Consider the following 22,048-nt stretch of genomic DNA (forward strand, 5'->3'; position numbering starts at 1 on the left):
AAATAAAAAAAAAGGGAAGAAATATGCAATTGAGAGAGATAAGAGCCCCAAAAAAAAAACTAATGGTAAAAGATCTCCAACAAAAATTAAATTTGAAGGAATATCTAAAAATGCAGATCAGTGCCAGTAAGATTCAGATTGCATATTTATAAACTTAGTAGTCTGGATTTTGCAATAGAAATAACAGTGACACTTTCAGTGCTGACCATCATAATGATAGAGTAAATTAGCTAGCAACTTCTAGCATCTACAAACAGTTAAATTCAGAAGTCTGGAAGCTCCCGATTTTCCCTGTTCCTCCATAAGCTTTGTGACGCTACACTTCAGAGATCAGCATTCAAATGCAAAAGGCTTAAATTATAGTACTTGCTTTCAGAATGCACCAGAAAAAAAATTGCACTAATGCATTCAGGCACAATTGGGTTTTTAAAAGGGTCTTAATCATTGCCGTGCAACTTTCCTGCCCAGAAATCTTTATAATTGCACACATGCATTCCTTCAGAATTTAATTATTGTTGGAGATTTTTTGTCTTTTATCTCTCTCAATTACACCTTGCGTCCCCCATTTTACTTTGAGTTTTTGTATATTATTTTACATTGAATTAGATATTCATTTATGCATGCATGTCTCAATGGGAATTCTTCAAGCCTTGCAGTTGCTTTCCCTGCTCACACCATCACAGATTTCCTTTCAAGGGTGCTGTGCTTAAAAGAAATTCCAGCAACTTTAATTTGCCACAAAAGTTTAATGTCACAAGTAGGCTTACATTAACATTGCAATGAAGTTACTGTGAAAATCCTCTACTCGCCACTTGCAAGGGTACACTGAGCAAGAATTTAGCATGGTCAATGCACCTAACTAGCACATCTTTCAAACTGGAGGAGGAAACCAGAGCATCTGAAGGAAACCCACAGACACAGGCAGAACATGTAGACTCTGCACAGACAGCGACTTAAGCCAGGAATTGAACTTGGGCCCTTGGTGCTGAGGTAGCAGTGCTAACCACTGTGCCACCCTGGTCTATGGACAGATGTAGACAGACTGAATAGTGCAGCGAGCTCTCTACCAGGTTTTTAGAGAACATGATCAAGACATGGAGGAAAAATGGGTATTGTTCAATATATACATTACTTAGTTTATTTTTCAAATGTAACTGCTTTTTCTTTACAGATACAATCAATAATTGCCATTCTGTCATATCGCAGCCAACACTTCATGGCAACTACACAATTAATGTTTAAATGCTGTTTAATATTTAGTCATATACTCAACGAGCAACACAATTTGTACAAAAATGTGAGGTAGTTAATTTGGACATTTTACACATTACACTGTTTATTATTTCCACTGACTTCTTCCCAAAGCAGATTTTCCACCTACTGAACTACTTCTTGATAACAATTATTCTAATTTACATTTTACCTACTGAAGGCTTTGGAGTAGGAAGTGCTATCAAGCTTAACAGAAGTGGTGTATTGAAGCTTAACAGAAGTGGTGTATTGAGTTGTTCATTACACGCTTGACTCCCAGTTTCCATTTTAACCCCACAATACACATAGTTTTCCAAATGCCTAAAAGTATGACAAAAAATTGAAACACATTAGATTTCTGATATGGCAAACATGGCTTCAGCTAAGAAAGGAGCAATTCTATTGCAAAATGAGGAAGTACATGGTGGACTTAGTCCTGGCAATCTAAGGTCACAGGCTTAAATATATTAAATTCTAACCATGAATTGGAGGTGAGATCTGTTACATAATGCAAAATAAAAAAAAAATATTTTTCAGGGACAAGATATAAAAAGTACATGTGGACAAGTCAAAAGCAATGTTATTTAAAACAACCAAATATCATACATGAATGGATTTAAAAAGGCTTCAATCCATAATTAAGAGTCAAGAGAACTCAATGCACAGGTCGTAATAATCTCTGAAAGCAAGTTTTATAATTACACTACTCAAAGAAACAAAGAAAAGAATGGAACTTCAAAAAGGAAAAAGGTGAATGATACCCATTTGAAATCCCACTTAATCAAGGGCCATGGAATGACTACAAAGAGATAACTAACTCCAAAAGTGCAATATGACACTCCAACCAAGTCTGAACACAAGGAGGGAATGTTGAGAAAACACAAATAGTCTGCACCTGCACACCCCTTCACTAACCTCAATCCAGATTGTTTTTTTTAAAAAAGTGATGCATATGAATGTTCCTTCTTGTAAATTCTCTGGGGAAGTAGCAGAAATGAACAAAGAATTGTAAAATACCAGTGCATCATATGGATATTTACCCAAATATCAGTAAAATTTCCTTGCCTACAATGTGAAAGTAATTGCAAGCATGAAACTAATCACCTAATGTTTCCATTAGCCACAAGAGATTACACTTGCAAAAATAATAAAATGTTGGCTATTTTTTGTTTGGATTCTTATTGATGGTATTTAAGGATTGGAAATCTAGGTTCACATAGGTATGGTCAGCTTTTCAATGTTCATTATCTGGCCAGGTCATCTATGTGGGCATCAATAACATATGCAACTTACACAGTTGATGACCAGGACTCACATTGGTCCTGATGATATCTAGGTGACAACGATATTATTATAGCAGCAATTACATTACAAAAGCTGCCACCCTGTAATAATACTCGAATGGCCAAGAGATAGGAATTAACAAACTTATTCTGTTCTGACTGGTCTTCAAATATAAGACTAACTGTCTGATATCAAGTTGCCTGCAGAATGTCATTAAACTCAAGTCCATTATTCATGTTATAGCTGGTTTTGGTCCTGGACTAGCAAATAAGGGGTCATTAGTAAATAATCATGGCAAGTTGGGCTAGTGTACTTATATATGCTATTAAAGCAGCTGGATTATTTTATAACTATTCCTGTTCCTCTACCTCAATCCAGCCTGGCCACCTGTAACTCCAGTCCCCGGCGTAATTAGAGATGGGCAATAAATATTCCCATATCAACGTCACCCACATTGCAGAAGTGAAAAAAACCTGAACAAATCCATTCTTTCATTTAAGTGTGTTTTTAAAAGTTTCCACATCCGATACCCATCCAGGTCTCATGTTACTGTGCATTTGTCACAAAACCCCTGTTAAAACAGCTTCACGAGTTACAGCTACTTTTGTTCAGCATGTCCTCCCATTCCAGACAACACTTAAGCCATTATAAAATCAAATTGGCACCAAGGCTGTGCCAAGATCAGAATACCAGTATTCCTTTTTGAACCATCAGTTACTGAATGCCTGCTAATTAAATCCACAGAAAGTAGGTTCTCTGCACGCTTGCTCCGTATCAGTTCATGTACAATGAAAAAAAAAGGTGCTGACAAATTGCCAGCTCCATTCTCATTTTAAAACCAAAGTCCACACTAAAAGATCATATCAGCCTCCTTTATTAAAAGTCAGAATAATCAGCAGGGAAGGTGGCACTGGATTAGTAACCTAGAGATTTAGGGTAATGCTCTGGGGACCTGGGTTCAAATCACACCAGGGCAGATGGTGGAATTTGAATTAAATTTAAAAAAAATTGGAAATTAAAAGTCTAATGAGCATGAAACAATTGTCGATTGCTGTAAAAGACCATCTGGTTTACTAATATCCTTCTGTCTTCCAGATCCACAGAAATGTGGTTAACTCAATGTCTCCCAGCTGAAGGGTAATTAGGGATGGGCAGCAAAATACTGGCCCAGCCAGCAATGCCCACATGAATAAAACATTTTTTTTAACTTAATTTTTAAAATGTTATGACTGTAATTTATATAGAACTGTAAAAAGTTTTGAATTGCAGACAGTGCAGAATTAAAGACATGTAGATTTGTAATGGTTTACTTGAGATTTTTATGAGTAAAGTGTATTTTTGGAAAAAAGGTGGTTTGGTAAAAGCCACACTGTAAGGCCTACTAATGGAAGCAGACCAAGGGCCCTGGAACTGCAGAACACCCTCGACCTGTGCAACTGTGTGCCAATCTGAGAAATAATGGCACACAGTAATTTTTGAGGCATGTATATAGTTTTAAGGTTTGAAATGTTACAACTGTAATTTGTCTAGAACTGTAAAAAGGTTTAATTCTGCACTGTTTGCAATTCAAAGACACGTAGATTCACAATGGTTTATTTGAGATTTTTATGAATAAAGTATATTTTTGGGAAAAAAACATTTTTTTGAAGAAGTTGGATGAGAATACTGATATGGCCCAGTTTCCCTCTTATTGCTGGATATAGGCAGATACAGCTAACCCAAGTAGGATTGAAGTAGCAGCGACCTCTGGTCCGTTTTAACAGCTAACTATAAAACCACATTGTCTCTGGCCTTTGGATGTCTCTTACCAATGGTCCCTTAACTAAGATTAGAGATAGGTGAAACCTAAAAGCAACTGAAGACCAAATTTCCTTGTGGGGCTTCGGGGGGCCTTTGATCGTCTCTTTTAGCCCCTTTCCCAGCAGGATTAATTGGTGGAGTGAAGAGAGAAAGAACTCAGTTATTAGTGAGCCTGGTGTATCAAGACAAAAGCAGAGCGTGGATTTTTTATTTTTGGACTGACCATGTGCTCTAATAATGTGAACAGATACTTCAACTGTAAAAAAAACTTTCATTGCGAATAGAACAGATTCATCAGCTTGCAGCTTAACATTATAGCAATGTCTTCAAAAGTTAAATCCCTTCATTTTCTTCCCACACCCACAGACTAGTTAAGAATGAAAAGCTCAAGGCACTGAAACATACAGGAATAGCAATTATTCTGCCTCACCCTACATTACAACAACCGAAACTGGTTTGTCAGCCCCAGGCGTTCTGTTTACACAGCATGACATTCCAGCCCAGGCACGCCTAGTATTACAGGTATCAGGAATAAAGCCATCATTTTGGCAGACAGAGTGGTGAGCTCATTTCACAAACTCAAAAATCAAACACAACCATTTTAGTGGATGGAATTACCCAATGATTGATTGCAAAGACAGAGTCAATCGTCAGGAGCCATTGCTGACACTGGGTCACCATGCATCAGATTCTAATGATATGAATGAAGTTTCCATGTTCCCAGTCACAAAAGTTCTCAAATGGCTCTGTTTGGTTTTAAGGTTGAAACATCCAGAGCCTCAAAAACACCAAGAAGAATACACCTGTTTTATGGAACACTTTGATACACGCAGCCAATATTATTTCATTCTGTTGCTCCCATGTAAAATTCTCTCTATGAATTTGGTCTACCTCAAGAGAAGGAATGTTAGTGCTGGGTAATGAAACACGATCTGTTATCACACCAGTACAAGAATGCTAAATCCACCAGACAAACAGCCAGGAATGACGAGTGATTAAGTTTGGTCTAAAAGCTCAAACCAAACTAACATTTACACAAAACTGAAACTTTTTTTTTAAAGAAAATGAATGGACATTCCAAAAAAAAGGCACAATCTGGTTCACCTTTCCAAACAGAAGCTGTTTTTATCTTCTCCTGCCTTTTCGCAAAAGAAAGTGGCGATTTTGGTTTATTAGTGACAGGAATAAAAATCTTCAAACTGAAGTCAAAATCCAGTTCTTTTCAAAAAAAAAAGCCAACTCTTGGTGGGATTTGCTCATCTTTTACATTCTAGAAGGTGGAGCAGGCGAGCATTGTTGTGTTTTGAGAAAGATATATAGACAGAGTAGGAATACTCAAAAGCACACAATTTTCCTTAGGAAATTGCTCTCATTGTAAATAGAATCAAGCAATCCTTATAGTGCAGAAGCAATGCGCAAAAGGAGGCCATTTGGCTCAAATGTGCACCAACTCTCTGACAGAATATCAAGCCTACCACCCCACCCTATCCCACGGCTAATCCACGTAATTAATGCATCTTGGGTAACTGAGGCGCAATTTAGCATGGCCAATCCATCTACCCTACACATTTTGATTTGTTACATGTGTTGGTATATAGTGAGAGGTATTGTTTCTTGAATGCTATACAGACAAAGCATGCCGTACGTAGAGAAGGAAATGAGAATGTGCAGAATGTAGTGTTACAATCATAGCTTAGGTGTAGAGAAAGATCAACTTAATGAGAGAGTTTAAAAGAGTTAGAATGAAGTTTTAGAAGCATAGAACGAGGGTAAAAAGTAGAATTAGAAGGCATGCTGGGCACAGCTTGCAAGAAGTCACCTCGCTCTGGCATCATCTTGGAAAAATTGAAGCATGGGAGGAAAGCCACACAGACGTGGGGAGAATGTGCAAACTCCATGCAGATAGTCACCCAGGGCTGGAATTAAACCCAGGCCCCTGGTGCTGTGAGGCAGCAGTGTTAACCTCTGTGCCTCCCCTTTACGTTTGAGAATGCTCAAGAAGCAAATATATATTTTTAAAAAACAGAAAATGCTGGGAGTGCTCAGCAGGTCAAGCAGCATCTGCAGAGAGAAAAACAGAATGAACATTTTGGTCTGTTTCCCTCATTGAGACCATTCTGATGAAGGGTAACAGACGTCAAACATTAACAGTTTTTCTGTCACAGATGCTGCCCGACCTGCCAAGCATTGCCAGCACTCTGTTCTCTTTTCAGTTCAGGTTTCCAGCATCTGCAGCATTTTGCTTTTGCAGGATGAATTTGCCCACATTGTGATTTAAGAATAGGAGTCATGGGTGCGAAATTAAATTGGACAAATTCCATACAATCAACTCTTTCTGGTGACTTCCACACTCCAAAGAGAAACATGCTCCAGGAAAGGAGATTTTAAACTTTGCCAATTCATAAATCAATGACGCTCAATCGCTAGAAAGACCAGTTCTAGATTTCAATCCTCATATCAGATCAAACAGATCTCCTTGAAGAAGAAGCATTGTAGATTTGATTCAACAATCTTGAACTTAGTTAAAACAAAAATTTCTCAGGAAGTTGCTAATTCTGCTATCAATCCTCACTAATTGAGCCAAAATGTATGGAGTTTGCACATTCTCCCGGTGCTTGCGTGGGTTTCCTTCAGGTGCTCCAGTTTTCTTCCACAGTCCAAAGATATGCAGGTTGGGTAGATTTGCCATGATAAATTGCACATTAGTGTCCAAAAAAGTGTAGACTAGATGGATTAGCCATGGTAAATGTGTGAGGTTAAGAGGAGAGGGCAGGAGAGAGAGCCTGTGTAAGATACACTGTCCAAGTGTATAGTGCAGACTTGATGGGTTGAATGGCCTCCTTCTGCACTGGAGGGATTCTAATCTACTTAGAACTGATAAATCTTTACTCAGAAAGAACAATATATTTCATCCTCTTGTGGCAACATTCAAATAAGTGATCTTCTACACAGACACAAATAATATTCAAAGAGAGGCACCTCTAGTTTAAAAAATGAAGTCCCAGAACAAACTTTTCCCATTAATCCAATAAAAACAACTGTTTGCTTTGAAATGATGATTTTATGTAGAGCACTGCCGCAATGGACACTAGACCCAAGATTCAGATAGGAGGAGGTTTTTAAATTGGAGGATTTAAGGGACATCCTGCTCAATATGAAGGGAACCGCAGGTTCAGACATTTGGTATATGCGCTTGGCTGAGGACCCAATGGTGCAAAGCCATCATCTGTTGGATAATGACTGAACGCCTTTAAGTCAGAATCCCGCCTAAAAGTCGAGTGGGGATTTCTAGTGCCCCAGGGATGGAAGATACAGCCATTGCCAATGGAAAGACAGGAATCTGTAAAAATGAGTGTTGGAGGAATGGAGAGTTCTAGGGGAAAAAAATTACAGAGCTAGTAAAGGTAGAAATATTATTCCAGAGTATGGGCTCTTGAAGCATTTATATACAATTAAATGAAAATGGAAGGCCAGAAGCCTTCAACAGAATATCAATATATAGTTCAATATATATATATGAATATAGTTCAACAAGAGGGGTGATGAGTGAGCAGGACTTGCAAAGGGGCAGGATACAGGGAGCAAAGTTTAACCAGAGGTGAGAAAGGCATGCCGAGGTTTCAGCAGCAGAGCTGGTGATGTGACAGCGGTGCAATGAGGCAGTCTTCATGATTCAGATGATAGGAGGTTGGCGTTTCAGCTCTGCATCAAGCAGTATGCCACAACTGCCAAAGGTTTAGCTGGAAATCAGTAGCAAGGTTTTTGTGGCAGAACAAAGACAACAGCCTTAATCTACTCAAGGTTTCAACTCGAGAAAATTGCAACTTAGATAAAATCAGAGAGCTTTCTGTGGACACAGAATAGCAAAAGGGCGGAGAGAGGTGAAGAAGTGAAAGGGCTGGGTGTCAATAGTATACATATGGAACTGGATGCTGTCTACAAACAATGCAGGTAAGGAGCAATGTAGCTGTGGAGATAGTGAGACCAAGGATAGATCTTCTGAAGTTAGGAGGCTCTGGGGATAAAAGCATATGACAGGAAAAGAAGCTATTGTTGGAAATGCCCTCTGAGTGGATACGCAAAACTGGAACCTAGTGAGGATGTTTCCTTTTAAAGGACATGAGTATCACTGGCTAGGCCAGCATTTCTTGCTCGTCCCTGAGAGTCAACCACATTGCAGCGGCACTGGAGTCACATGTAGGCCATTCCAGGTAAGGATGGCAGAATCCCTAAATAAGATATTAGTGAAACAAAACTGCAAATCGATAATGGTTTCATGGTCATTAGACTTTTAATTGAAGATTTTTATTGAATTCACCATCTGCTGTGGTAGGATTTGAACCAGGTTGTGCTCTGAATACTCGTCCAGGGAAAATACCGCTGCCTCCTCTCCTCTGTGCCACTGAGATGAAGAACAGAGGACAGACCCTGCAAGGATAACCTGGTTGGCCATATTTACATGTGTAAAGGCGTTGAGAATAAGAACATAAGAATTAGGAGAAGGAGTAGGCCATTTGGCCCCTCGAGCCTGCTCCGCCATTCAGTAAGCTCATGACCGATCTTTTCGTGGACTCAACTCCATTTACCAACTCACTCACCATAACCCTTAATTCTTTTACTGTTCAAAAGTGTGTCTATCCTTGCCTTAAAAATATCCAATGAGGATTTATAGTCATAATTACACAGTGTATCATTTGTGATTTTTGACTGGGGCCATTTTGACAGAAAGCTAATTGGTGAAAGTCAAACATGGAGACACAGGAACAATAAACAGCATCAAGACAACGTGTACTGATGGGCTTTAGAAATCAAAGGAACATTGCAGATGGCATGCGGGCTATCACTTAAAACTATTAAATGCGAACGAGTTGGCTGTGGTGGGGGGGGGGCGGTATTGAAAAACAGGGGTGGCTGAAAGTAGCGTGGGAAAGTTAGATTTTAATTCTGCAAAATACAGTGGTCAGAAGTAATCACTCAGTCTCAAGTATACTGAGGTAATTTATCTAGTGCACTGGAACATCTTGAGCAAGTCTGAAAAATAAGTTAGTTTTTGGAGGAGCAGCTAAGATGATCAAGTGAGGAAGAAATACTTGAACAAAATGAAACTAAAATGCTTCCTCAAGTGCAAATGGATTCCGTTTCGGTTAGTGATTTATTTTTTTATTGCTGACTGAGTCAAGCAAAAATGGCAACGTGGTTTTTAAGATCACCCCTCGAGTTTGAGGTTCTCTTCCAAGCACAACGAGCAAGTGGCTGTTTGCAGAGCTACACAACGAGGCACAGGGAGGGGTCATCATTCTCGAACACCTGTAACAAAATATCGATTAAATAAACCCGGCCAAGAGGAACACTGTACAGTGAAAAAACAAAGCAATCAGGAGAGACTTTGCATTGTAAAAAGTGGGTACAAGGGTCAAGTTCATAAGCAGTTTGTTGAGGCCAATGGAATGGAAAGCAACCTGTAACTATGCAGTAAGATATTTAATTACAGGGCAATTTTCCCAATGATTTAATCATTAAACAATACGCTAATGGGAACAGGACATGTTAGAGCTGGAAATGGCTTTTAGCACTGGAAAGGCCAAAGTCTAAATTTTATAATTTTTAACCAAGGTCTCACACAGACCAAGTAAAATTATACACAGCTCTAGACTGTATTTGTTTATCCTAGATATTGTAACTTGCATGACAGTACATTATAGAGGGAAGTTTGTTTAAAAAAATTTGAATGCTATGGAGTCATACATGGGCAGCATGGTGACACAGTGGTTAGCACTGCTGCTTTACAGCTCCAGGGACCTGGGTTCAATTCCGGCCTCGGATCACTATTGGTGTGGGGTTTGCACATTCTCCCCAGTTTCCTCCCACAATCCAAAGATGTGCGGGTTAGGTTGATTGGCCATGCTAAATTGTCACCTTTGTTACAGGGATTAGCAGGGTAAATATGTCAGGTGATGAGGATAGGGCTTGGGTAGGATTGTGGTCTCAGCAGACTCAATGGGCCGAATGGCCTCCTTCTGCACTGTAGGAATTCTGTAAGGCCAGGAAAATCTGGAGTTATTTCTGGTCCATGCTGGTTTAACTGATCTTGGGGTGTTTGTGTGTGTGTGTGTCATTGTGTACTGAGCTTTACTGTTCCAGGGGTTTGGAGAGATCAATCTCTACCCTTTAATCCCAATTGGAAAATGTAACTAGATTTAGGATAGAAACCAACTTTATTCCCCATAAAACAAGTTAACCTGCAACATTCATTAACTATGTCTGGATAAGAACAGAAGGCTCACGTAGAAAGAAAACGGAAGAGTTGAGGTGTGAAACATTGATAGATGACCTAGGCTGCTGAGTGGGCCACAAGATTGAATATACGCCAAATATTTTATAACGAGTCATAGAAAATACTTTAACATTGACGTATTAATTGAACGGTTAACTTTAAATGGTGAAAGCAAAAGAAATATTTACATTTTGATTGGACACAGAGGGAACACATGGTTCTCACAATCAATGTTGTGTGAAATCAGCATGAACTTCACTTTATTTGCCCTTGTGTTACATGCCACTGTCATACCGGTAGGATAAACTATGTGGATGGAAATCAGCGGAATCCAGTATCCCTGCGCATGGGCAACGGTCAACAAAAGTGTCTTGTTGGCCACACTCTGAACCCAGATGGGCCGCATGCGGCCCTGGGTCACAGGTGTAAAGAAAGGGGTGGGAGGGGGGTGGTGTGGCAGAAACTACAATAATTCATTTTCATTTCAAAAATGTATCACTTAAGAGTACTGATTCAATTTGCTTAAAAAAAAACACACACACACACCTGGGATCTTCCAATTTCCCTGTTTCAGTTACACTCCATTCACAGAGCCAAGGACAAAAACAGAACAGCCACGATCATTTTAGTCACTCCATTTAACTCAACTACCCAAGAGTAAATCCTCCAGCCAGGCAAGGCAGGAAGCAATTGTAGCAACTTCTCAACTACAGAATTGGGTGAGCTCCTCTCTTCTTCACTATGGGTAAATATTTTCTTTTTAAAAAGTATAATTTTAAAACCACTGATCTGTTGCAGCCTTTGAAGATGGTGAAGCAGGACTGGCACTGCCATCTAGTCTTTAGACAGTAGTCTTTAAGTAGATCTTAATACATATTTTCGCACAGGCCTAACATCTATTTTAGACAGCTGCTCAAGGTGCCTCCTTTAAAAAAAAGGCCTGACAAATTTAGCAGTGTTCTGAACACACACACACAGATTGGGCACACCTCTTTCAAATTTCTGCCATGAAAAGCCGCTCATTGCAGACAAAACCTAGACTTCAAGGTCACAAACGTTGGCTTCACTAGATGAACAAAGAATGACCGAGTAGAGAAAGAATAAAAGGGAAAGAAAGAAAACGACAAGAACTTGATATAGGACTGTTAAAGAATCATTGAATAGCTCAGCTGATGGATATGTTTTGAAGGAAGTCACTGTTGTAATGTAGGAAACACAGTAGCCAATTTGTGCACAGCAAGCTCTCAAACAACAAAATGACAAGATAATCCATTTTTGCTATGTGGATAGAGGAATAACTATTGGGCAGGACACTAGAGATAATTCCACTGCTCATCTTTGATGAAATGCCGCAGGATCTTTTACCTCCACCTGAGAATACAGATGAGGCTTCATTCTATTGTCTCATTCAAAAAACCATACATCTAACAATGCAGCACTCCTTCCATACTGCACAGGAATGTCTCACACATGCAATGAATGGCATCAGGGCAATCGGGTATTTATAAACAAAAGAAGGTTTAACTAGAAAATCTTTCCCGACAAGCGTAGCTTTAAGATGATTAAACAACCTGTGTGACATTCAAGCAAAAAAAAAGTTACTGAATTTCTAAACTAACTAACTAATTGGGGTGGACGTTACGAGGTGAAAGAAACCATGATATTGATAATATTTCAAATTTGCTTTTTTATTCTTAGTAACTTCAAAACTACTAGATTTCTTCCTCTTTCCACCAAACCCACACCTACACGAGTGCTACTATTGGGAAGTTATCCATTACCTTTATTGTTCATTCGTGGGACCTGGGCATCACTGGCTGGCCAGCATTTATTGCCCATCCCTAGTTGCCTGAGGGCAGTTGAAAATCAACCACATTGCTGTGGTTCTAGAGTCACATAGACCAGATCAGGTAAGGATGGCAGATTCTCTTTCCTAAAGGATATTAGTGAACCAGATGGGTTTTTCCCCGACAATCAACAGTGGTTTCATGATCATCAATAGATTCTTAATTCCAGATACTTTTTATTGAATTCAAATTCCATCATCCGCAGTGGCAGGATTCGAAACTGGGTCCCGAGAACAATAGCTGAGTTTCTGAATTAATAGTTTAGCAATACTACCAACTAGGCCAATGCTTCCTCTTGCATTAGAAGGTGTTGGATACTTGTGACCACTTACTCGAATACATATCTAACCCTGTAACAATGGCAGTAAATGGGAGGGAGGGAGAAGGCAGGAAACTACAAGTCAGTTCATGGGGAAAATGTTAACAGACCATTATAAAAAAATGTAATAGCAGGGCACTTAAACATTCAAAGTGATCAGAGTAAACATAGGATTTACAAAAAGGAAATCATATTTAACCAAGTGTTGTGGATAAAGGAGGGGGGCAGGGGTGGAAACCAGATGTATTGTATGTGGATTTCTAGAAGACATTTGATTAGGTGTTACAACAAAAGTTTTTGCACAGAATAAAAGCTCGTGGTGTAGGGGAGCAACATTTTGGCATGGATTGAAGATTGGCTAGCTAAGAAACAATTCATACAAATGGGTTGGTAGGATGTGGTCAGTGGTGTATAATAGGGATGAGTGCTGGGACCTCAACTTTTTACAATTCATACAAAATGATTTGGATGAAGGGACTGAAGGAATAGTTGCTAAATTTTCTGATGACACAATGATAGGTAGAAAAATAAATTGTGAAGTGTACGTAAGTAACCTACAAAAGGGACATAGATTGAGTGAGCGAAAGAAAAATTGTTCATTTTTATAGGAAGAATTTAAAAAAATTATCTAAATAGTGAGAGATTGCTGAGCTAAAGTGGAGGGGGATCTGGGTATGCCACTGCATGAATCATAAAGGCTAGTATACAGGTACGGCAGGTAATTAGGAAAGCTAATAGAATGTCATTACTTACAGTGAGGTGGAATGGTTTACAAAAGTAGGAAAGTTATGCTTCATTTATACAGGGCATTAGTGAGGCTACATCTGGAGTATTGTGTACAGTATTACTCTCCTTATTTAAGTTAAAGATGAAAATGCATTAGAAGTCATTCAGAGAAGGTTTTCTAGACTAATACCAGGATGGGCAGGTTGTCTTACAAGGAAAGGTTAGATTTGTATCCACTAGAGATTAGAAGAGTCAGAAGAGACTTGATTGAGATCTTTTAAAGCTCCTGAGAGGTTCTGATAGGGTGGATGAGAAGAGGATGTAATACAAGAGGTCAAGCATTTAAGAAGGAGAAGAGGAAAATATTTTTCTGTCAGAATGTTGAGAGTCTCTGGAATTCTCTTCCTCAAAAGACAGCAGAAGCAAAGTCTTTGAATGTTTTAAGGCAGAGCTGGATAGATTCTTGATTAACAAATGGGTGGGACGTCATCAAGAATGGTTGAGGTTACAATCAGAACAACCATGATCTCATTGGATGATAGAATCCTGCAGTGCAGGCCATTCGGCCCATCAAGTCTGCACTGACCACAATCCCCCTCAGGTCCTAACCCTTAACCCCATGTATTTTATTTAGGTAATCTCCCTGACATAAGGGGCAATTTAGCATGGCCAATTCACCTAACCTGCACATATTTGGACTGTGGGAGGCCATTGGAGCACACAGAGGAGACATATGCAGACATGGGAAGAATGTGCGAACTCCATACAGATACAGACAGTGACCCAAGCTGGGAATCAAATCTAGGTCCCTAGCACTGTGAGGCAGCAATGTTAACCTCTGTGCCACCCCGAGCAGAGCAGACTCGAGGGACTGGGTGGCCTACTCTCTTAATTTGTATGCTCAATGTTATCTCAATTAGAGTTGTCATTAATTTTCAAATTACTTCAAATCAAGCAAATTTGCCCACCAATGGGTTGGCACAGTGGTTAGCATCACTGCCTCACAGCGCCAGGGTCTCTGGTTCAATTCCAGCCTTGTGACTGTGTGGAGTTTGTACGTTCTCCCTCTATCCGTGTGGGTTTCCTCCCAAAGGATGAGCAGGTTGGGTAGATTGGCTATACTAAATTGTTCCTTGGTATCCCAAGATATGTAGATTTGGGGGATTAGTGGGATAAATGTGTGGGATTACAGGAATAGGGCAGGGGGCAGTTAACACAAAGAAACATAGATAAGTTGTCACATGGGAATAAGTTATTCAGTCTAATCAGTTTGTGTTGGCTTTTTCCCAGTATGCGACAAATATTTTTAATCACATTTACCAGTCTTGAAAGGGAGGCTGTAGCTGAAATTAAATAATTGTAAGTGACTTGATAGAAAAGATTCCTAGAATCAAGCACCACCTCAAAGTCCATCACAATATCACATTATCTCCTTTACTGTCAATCATGTATCCAATCTAATCTTGAATGTTGACAGTTTCATCCTCAAACACTAACCCTGGAAGTTAATTCCATACGCTTATAGCTACGGCTTTTCATTCTATACCTTTCAACAACTGGAACAATCCAATTTAGCTACTCCATCCCATGCTTTCATAATACCTCTATCATTTCATATTCTATCATTCTGCAATTCTTTTTGTAAAAAGCTCTGATTTTTCTGGCAATACTTGTTTTTTCTCGTAAAAGGCAACATCTCAGTGAATATGTTTTAACTGTTTTGTACACTGCTAAAATATATATTCCAACGTTGCACACACCACTCTGACTGAGGTCCAGCAAGGTTCCATTATTTTGGCTTATAGACTTTACATTTCCACTGCTAAACCTAGAATACTAACATCATTTTACAGTATCGTCTTTAGTGTCTTGTAAATCTGTACTCAAAAACCAAGGCACTACCCCCAGTGGATGTAAAAGTTTTCTTACTCCATCCTTAAAACAAAGCCAGTGCTCAGAATGGACCAGGCAAACCCAAATCCATTCCTTGCTCCAAAAACCAAATTCAAAATCCAATTGAATCCAATTCAAGGTCCCCACGAGAGAGACATTCAAGGTTCAAGCTGACAAGATAAGGCAGTGCACCTCACCTTGGGCTTAATCTTAGACAAAAGGTCAACATAAAAGATTACACAACTTGAAGAGCAACCAGTTCTCCTGGTGTCTTGATCAACATTTCCATCTCAATCTACACTGCTATTGGTTACCTACTCTCAGTTTATTTGCTGGGATCTTGCTGTGCACAATGGATCTCAGGTTTGGTTTCAAACCAGCAACTACACTTTAATGCAATTGAAGGCACATAGAAGACAACCTTTCCTTGTATAAAATGGGGATTGCAGTAAATTAGAGCAAAGAGAGAAAAATTTACTTTAATTGTTCAGTAAATAGTTAAGCCCGACGGACAAGATGATTTCTGCTGCGATCTCCTATCTTAACTAATCTCAACCAAAGCAGAGGTACGATAGATTAAATTAATATAGGTTTGATCCAGTTCAAAGTGGAAATAATGAGAATATCCAAATGGCAAAGTGTAGAAGGTTGAAAATAGAGGTTAATCGAACAGCAATCTCCATGAAAGTGATTAAATAATTAAGTGAACTGATAGATAAAACATTTGAGAATGGAGTCCCACCTCAAATTCCACCACTATTAGATATGCATGTGTCATCAACATCTGGTTTGAGTCATACAAAAACTTAATGACATCTCAGGTCAGTAACCAAAACTTAATTTGTGGGGACGATGGGAAATCAGAGATATCCAGAGCAATATGAAGTACAGTCCAAATATATTTGTTTCACTAGGAATCATAGTACATACATTTCTAATGCCAAAAAAACACATTTAGGGCAAATAGAGGGGAACAATTTTCCTCATTAATGTGCTCTCCACACCTCTTACGTCATTATCCTATTCACATAGTGAAAGGATGAATGTAAATGTAAAGTTCACAAATCAGAAAAGTAGTATTCTAGCAAAATAAATAGCAGGTAGGGAGAAAGAGAAGAGAAATGCAAGATTAAAGACATAATATCATCATGCACTCAGAATATCATTACAGCATTTTGCTAAACTACCCAATTCATGGGCTGCAATGGAACTCTTCATCTCAAATACAAAAAAAATCCTTCCAACAATGAACCATTTCATCTGCTCTTTGTGCTTTATCACTGGAACAACATCACACAGTCATGTGGATGCTTCAATTATATTCACCCTGACAATGCAAGCAGGGCATGAACATAGACTCTAAACGTACAGCATGCCTCAGTGATATGTTAGTACAGTGACAACTAGTGGAACAGATAATGGCACTAAAACGATCTTTTAAACTTGTGCATGTCAAGTGCCTGCAAAAGCCATGAATCGGATCGATGCGGCATTAAGTCAACGTTGCATTAAACTAAATCATTGATGAGATGACAGCTACTTTTTTTTCTCCCCAACAACACAAGCCTTCTGGTAAACAAAATCCTGGCGGATGGTAGAATTAAAATGAAGTAACACTTTCTCAGAGGATCTCAAAACTTTGAAAAATAAAATCTCAACTGAAACAGAAGGACTTAGGGTCAGATCCTCAGAGACTGCCCAATTCATTTCAGTCCAGCACAGAGGAAAGTTTCTTTTTTCCCAAAAATATACTTTATTCATAAAAATCTCAAACCATTGCAAATCTACATGTCTTTGAATTGCAAACAGTGCTGAATTAAAACTTTTTACGGTTCTATACAAATTAGACATAACATTTCAAAACTTAAAACTATATACATGCTTCAAAAATTACTGTGTGCCATTATTTCTCAGATTGGCACACAGTTACGCAGGTCGAGGGTGTTCTGCAGTTCCCGGGCCCTCGGTTTGCCTCCGTTAAAAGGCCTTATAGTGTGGCCTTTCCCGAACCACCTTCTTTTCCAAAAATATACTTTATTCATAAAAATCTCAAATAAACCATTGCAAAACTACATGTCTATGAATTGCAAACAGTGCAGAATTAAAACTTTTTACAGTTGGAAAGTGCAGTACTTTGATGGAAAGCCCCCATTTTGACACTCTATTCACCTATAGGCACCAATAGGTATTGCTGGTATAGGAGACATTTTCAGGTGAGCTCGACTGCGTTGTGAAACTTGGATGGCGTCCATTTTGTAAAATTAGAACCCCATCAAGCAACACGCATCAGATTTCAACAAGTAGGCAAAACACACACACACACACGAAATAAAGAATTGAACTAACAGCCCAATTCCTTTGAATTCAGTTATGCAAATAAGTTTATAAGGTGAGAAAAAAGGAACAACTGATCAAAGGAAAAAGAGGAAGCTCTCAGTGCAACAGGGTGAAGTCTACTCAATAAGGAGATACTAAAGCCTGATTGGGGGGCCTGTTTTGGATGGCAAAATATTTCAGTTCCCCCCTCATCACTGCAGAATAAAATTTAATTTTGTTCCATTATTTATTCCCCAATATCAGATTTTAAAAGTTTCTATTGGCTGCACTCAATACTAGGTCAGAATTTTACATTGGGATACCACAGTTAGAAAACTAAGCCAGGGAGGATATTATCACACAGACAAGACCCTGACTACTGACATTAGATTAGACAAGGGAGCTCAGTTAAAAGATCCAGATAATGCTATCGCTGACTGCACATCTGAACTCTCACTTAATTCGAAATACAAACATTCGTTGAAAAAAAACCAGATAAAGCCCCCAACCCTTCGCCAAAAAGGTTAGATTTTCTGGGCAAGTGCACACACTTTAGAGAGAAACACACACCTGTACTAACAGGAAGTTAAACAGGTCAGAATTTCAGAGTGCAAACTCCAGCCACCGCCCTGCTAAATCTCGATCGTACATTCCAAATGTGAAGGGGAGGGCGAATGCAAGACAGGGTAAGTAATTCCTCTGCATCCCAGCGCACCTTTTACTTTCAATTCCTCCTCCTGCCGCTCCCCACCCGCCCCCCCCCTCGCCCCAGCCCCAATTCCAGGACTGCTCCCGATCCGGACTGGATTCCTATCCAGCTCTTTCCCAGTGTGAATCCCCTGATCTCTCACTTCTGCATTTTCCTCCCCTCTGGACACGGGGGGGGATTTCCTGAGCGCTTGCTTGCTTACCTTTGCCAAGAATCTGTCCCACTTCCAGTGAGGGCACATGGAATGTGTAGCTGTGTTGGTCGAACCCTTTACATCGTGTGGCAGTTTCACTATTAGGAACCTGTGAAATCAGGACAGGTTAGAAAGAGAGATTGATAACTTGGGGCCATTTTCCTCAGTTTACCATCAGGCCCCCCCCCCCCCCCCCCAGTGTCATCCCCCCAGCCCAAAGCAAGTTAACATCCCACATTAACTGATCGGATTGTATAAGTTCCGCATAGATTTATAAAGTGAGGAGAGACGGACAGTGAGAGCAGGGGGAGACAGTGTAAGCTGGGGGAGTTCACGCCCCAGTTAAGGGTGTGGGTCAGAGCAGGCTGGCTGAATTAAAGAGGGGTCTCTAAGATTTGTAAAGCAAGCAGGGAGAGTGCATCTTACCAGGAGGGAGAGGATTCCCAGGGTGGAGAAGATGAAATTTCTCATTGAAATATCCGAGTGAGTTTCCAAAGCGCAGAGTTAAGAAGTTCTCTGCTTACTGTGCTGCAGTCCCGACTTCTGTCTGATTGAACAACTCTACAAATCTCTTTCACTGCCCCAAAACCAGGTGACGTCTCCAGGTGCTTTCCTCTGCCTCTCTCATTGGCTGGCAGCCGGATGTTTGTGTCCAATTTTGGGAGTTGAAATACCTGGGTGGGGACAGGTAAGGCAGCTCTATCTAGTTCAGTCCCTTTCCCTCCCACTCCCGGTCCAAGATGAGGGTAATCGGGCCGATTCCTGGAAGAACTGTGCAGCAACTGGGACTTTTGTCAGCCTCTGGGGTATGTGTGTGAGTGTGCAGTAATATGAAGGCGGCTGTGCCCTTGGGGCGGGGTTTGCTATATCAGTGTCGAGCTTTCCTCAACCCCAGCAGCCTGCCTGCTTGAATCCTCTCCCAGACATTCCGGCTGTATCCCTACATGGGCTGCTTGAAGTTTCCAACAAGGATAGCTTGCGTGGATTGTGCTAATTCTCCCTGCATGTTAGGGAGAGATTATTGTCTGTACATGAATCAATTGCACATGATGTAATGTGGAAGCAGGAATTCTAGGGAGAATATCCTGGTGGAACGTCTCTATTTCTGCTCACTTATCAGCACTTCTCCCCACTTCCCCCCAATGGCAGCTCTGAAATGTCCTCTTTGCCCCTCGCTCTCTCTTGAATACATGCCTTAAAGGCGCTATATCAATGCAAGTTGATGTTTGAAAGGCAGAACTGGTGCTTTTTATTGAACTGAAATTTATGTTTGCTCAGTTGGTTGTTCGTTGTCCTGAAATTTTTTCGCTATTGTCCCTCACACAGCGCAATGGTTGAAGTCTGGAGTGCACTGCCTGTTAGTGTGGTGGAGGCAGGGCCAGTGAATTTTCAGTTTAGTTTATTTATTAGTCTCAAGTTGGCTTACATTAACAATGCAATGTTGTTACTGTGAAAATCCCTTAGTTGCCACAGGCCAGCACCTGTTCGGGTACGCTGAGGGAGAAATTTAGCATGGCTGATGCATCTAACCAGCACGTCTTTTGGATTGTGGGAGGAAACCCACACAGACACGGTGAGAACATGCCAACTCCACGCAGACAGTGACTCAAGCCAGGAATCGAATCCGGGTCTCTGGCACTGTGAGGCAGCAGTGCTGACCACTGTACCACTGTGTTCAAGAGGGGATAGACTGTGACCTGAAAAGGAAGAATGTGCAGGGTTACAGGGAGAAGGCAGGAGAACCGCACTAAGTGAATTGCTCATTTGGAGAGCTGGTACAGACATGATGGACCAAATGGCCTCCTCCTGTGCTGTAAGAATTCTGTATTCCTGGCTTGGATCACTGTCTGTGTGGTCTTTGCACATTCTCCCCGTATCTGCATGTGTTTCCTCCGGGTGCTCCAGTTTCCTCCCACGCTCTGAAAGATGTGCTGGTCAGGTGCATTGACCTGAATACGCACCGGACCATGGCAACTAGGGGAATTTCACAGTAACTTCATTGCAGTGTTAATGTAAGCCTTGCTTGTGACTAATAAGTAAACTTTAATTCTTGATTTTGCACCCATCCCCCTGTTTGGTGGCAGTGTCTGTATATATAAACACTTACTTTAGCACCTTCCTGTCACACTTCACAATGTCAGATGGTTAACAGACAGCAAATGTCAACAATTTCCTCCTGATTGTTATCCCCTTGAAGGGTAGAAACTTGGAATTTATAAATTGACAATATATAAATATATATATACATTTCCCATACATATAAACAAATAGTTTCAACCTCATGGTGCAGCTACTCAATCCATTTCCCCACTGAGGATTCCTGGCTTTAAACAGAGGTGCTATGTTAAATGTAGTGGAACAAAATGTTAAGTACAGCCAGAGACCATGGTGGCGTGGCAGTGGGAAAGGATAGAGCAAGCAACTCTATCAGTTGCTTTGAAGAGAATGAGGACAATTACATCACAGCCACCACAGAAAATATGTTGTTGGCTGCTTTGACCAGGGTGAGATTTTGAACAGGAAGTGAGGGTGCATGGCGGTGATGACGTAGTTAAAATTCCTGTGGTAACTTACTGCCAGCCGAGAAATTGGATCATGTCTAAATTGGGAAATCATCTAGCTGTCTGCAACTAAAGAACAGAGGCAGAACCATGGAAAATTGGTCATCATTTGCATAATAGTGGCAAGTTGCCAGCACCGAGACATCCTGACTCAAAACATTGGCTCTAATCTCGCTCCACGGACGCTGTCAGACCTGCTGAGATTTTCCAGCATTTCCTGCTTTTGTTTCAGGTTTCAGAATCTGCAGTATTTTGCCTTTGCCAGCACTTAGTCCTGGCTGAGAAATGGGCGCTGCACTCATCAGTTTTGGGGTCTTCCTCTATTTCCTGTTCAGAGGGAACTCAAAGATTTTTTTTCCAATGTGTTTGCAATTCCACCTGAAATAACACAGATGAAAGCGTCACGGAGGTATTTTGATGTTGCTACATGTAATGAGAGGAATCATTCCCTAATGTATTTCACCATGTGAGAGAAGTAAATCTGTGACAGTGACTGCATTTGTAATGGAGAGAGGAACAACACTCTCATAACACTGCTGATTATAAAAGTTGATTAATGGGGCATTTTTCTCAATGATGTGTTAACATATCATTTCCCATTTGCTTTTGCCTTATTTTCTCCTTCGTGATTATCTTACCCCAAAGTTACAGCTGAGTTACTCACACACTGTTATCACAATACAAAGATACTCACCTAAAGTAAACACTGCCAAAAGCTGCTGCACAGGTTTCATTCACTGTGCTGCAGGGGAAATATAATCATGAAAATGTGCACAGGGGCCTCTTTTACATTTGCAGGTTTTTTAGTTCAATCCTAGATACTCTTTGGAACAGAATACCCATTGTCATTAATAACTTTTTATTTGTTCATGGGA

General features: G+C 40.2%; 2 protein-coding genes across 5 annotated transcripts in view; one reads left to right on the top strand and one right to left on the bottom strand.

Moving 5' to 3' along the window:
- The window catches only part of cdh31 (cadherin 31), a 61,372-nt gene extending 42,064 nt beyond the window's left edge, over positions 1 to 19,308 (bottom strand). Inside the window, exons 1-2 of the mRNA XM_080186842.1 lie at positions 19,039 to 19,308; positions 18,622 to 18,721 (exon numbers count right to left, since the gene is read on the bottom strand). Coding sequence (XP_080042968.1) covers positions 18,622 to 18,721; positions 19,039 to 19,083 — 145 coding nt within the window. The 5' untranslated portion in view covers positions 19,084 to 19,308. The remainder of the gene's footprint in view (positions 1 to 18,621; positions 18,722 to 19,038) is intronic.
- Positions 18,338 to 22,048, top strand: part of uraha (urate (5-hydroxyiso-) hydrolase a) — a 101,796-nt gene continuing 98,085 nt past the window's right edge. For 2 of the 4 annotated variants that reach the window (XM_080186844.1, XM_080186846.1), the window contains exon 1: positions 19,321 to 19,418. In XM_080186844.1, coding sequence (XP_080042970.1) covers positions 19,353 to 19,418 — 66 coding nt within the window. In that variant the 5' untranslated portion in view covers positions 19,321 to 19,352. Of the gene's footprint in view, positions 18,397 to 19,320; positions 19,419 to 22,048 lie in introns of those variants that run through there. The other 2 variants (XM_080186847.1, XM_080186845.1) reach the window with 2 other exon arrangements.

Source organism: Carcharhinus amblyrhynchos, chromosome 4, assembly GCF_965287045.1.
Source record: "Carcharhinus amblyrhynchos chromosome 4, sCarAmb.v2.hapA, whole genome shotgun sequence".
NCBI classification, from domain to species: domain Eukaryota; kingdom Metazoa; phylum Chordata; class Chondrichthyes; order Carcharhiniformes; family Carcharhinidae; genus Carcharhinus; species Carcharhinus amblyrhynchos.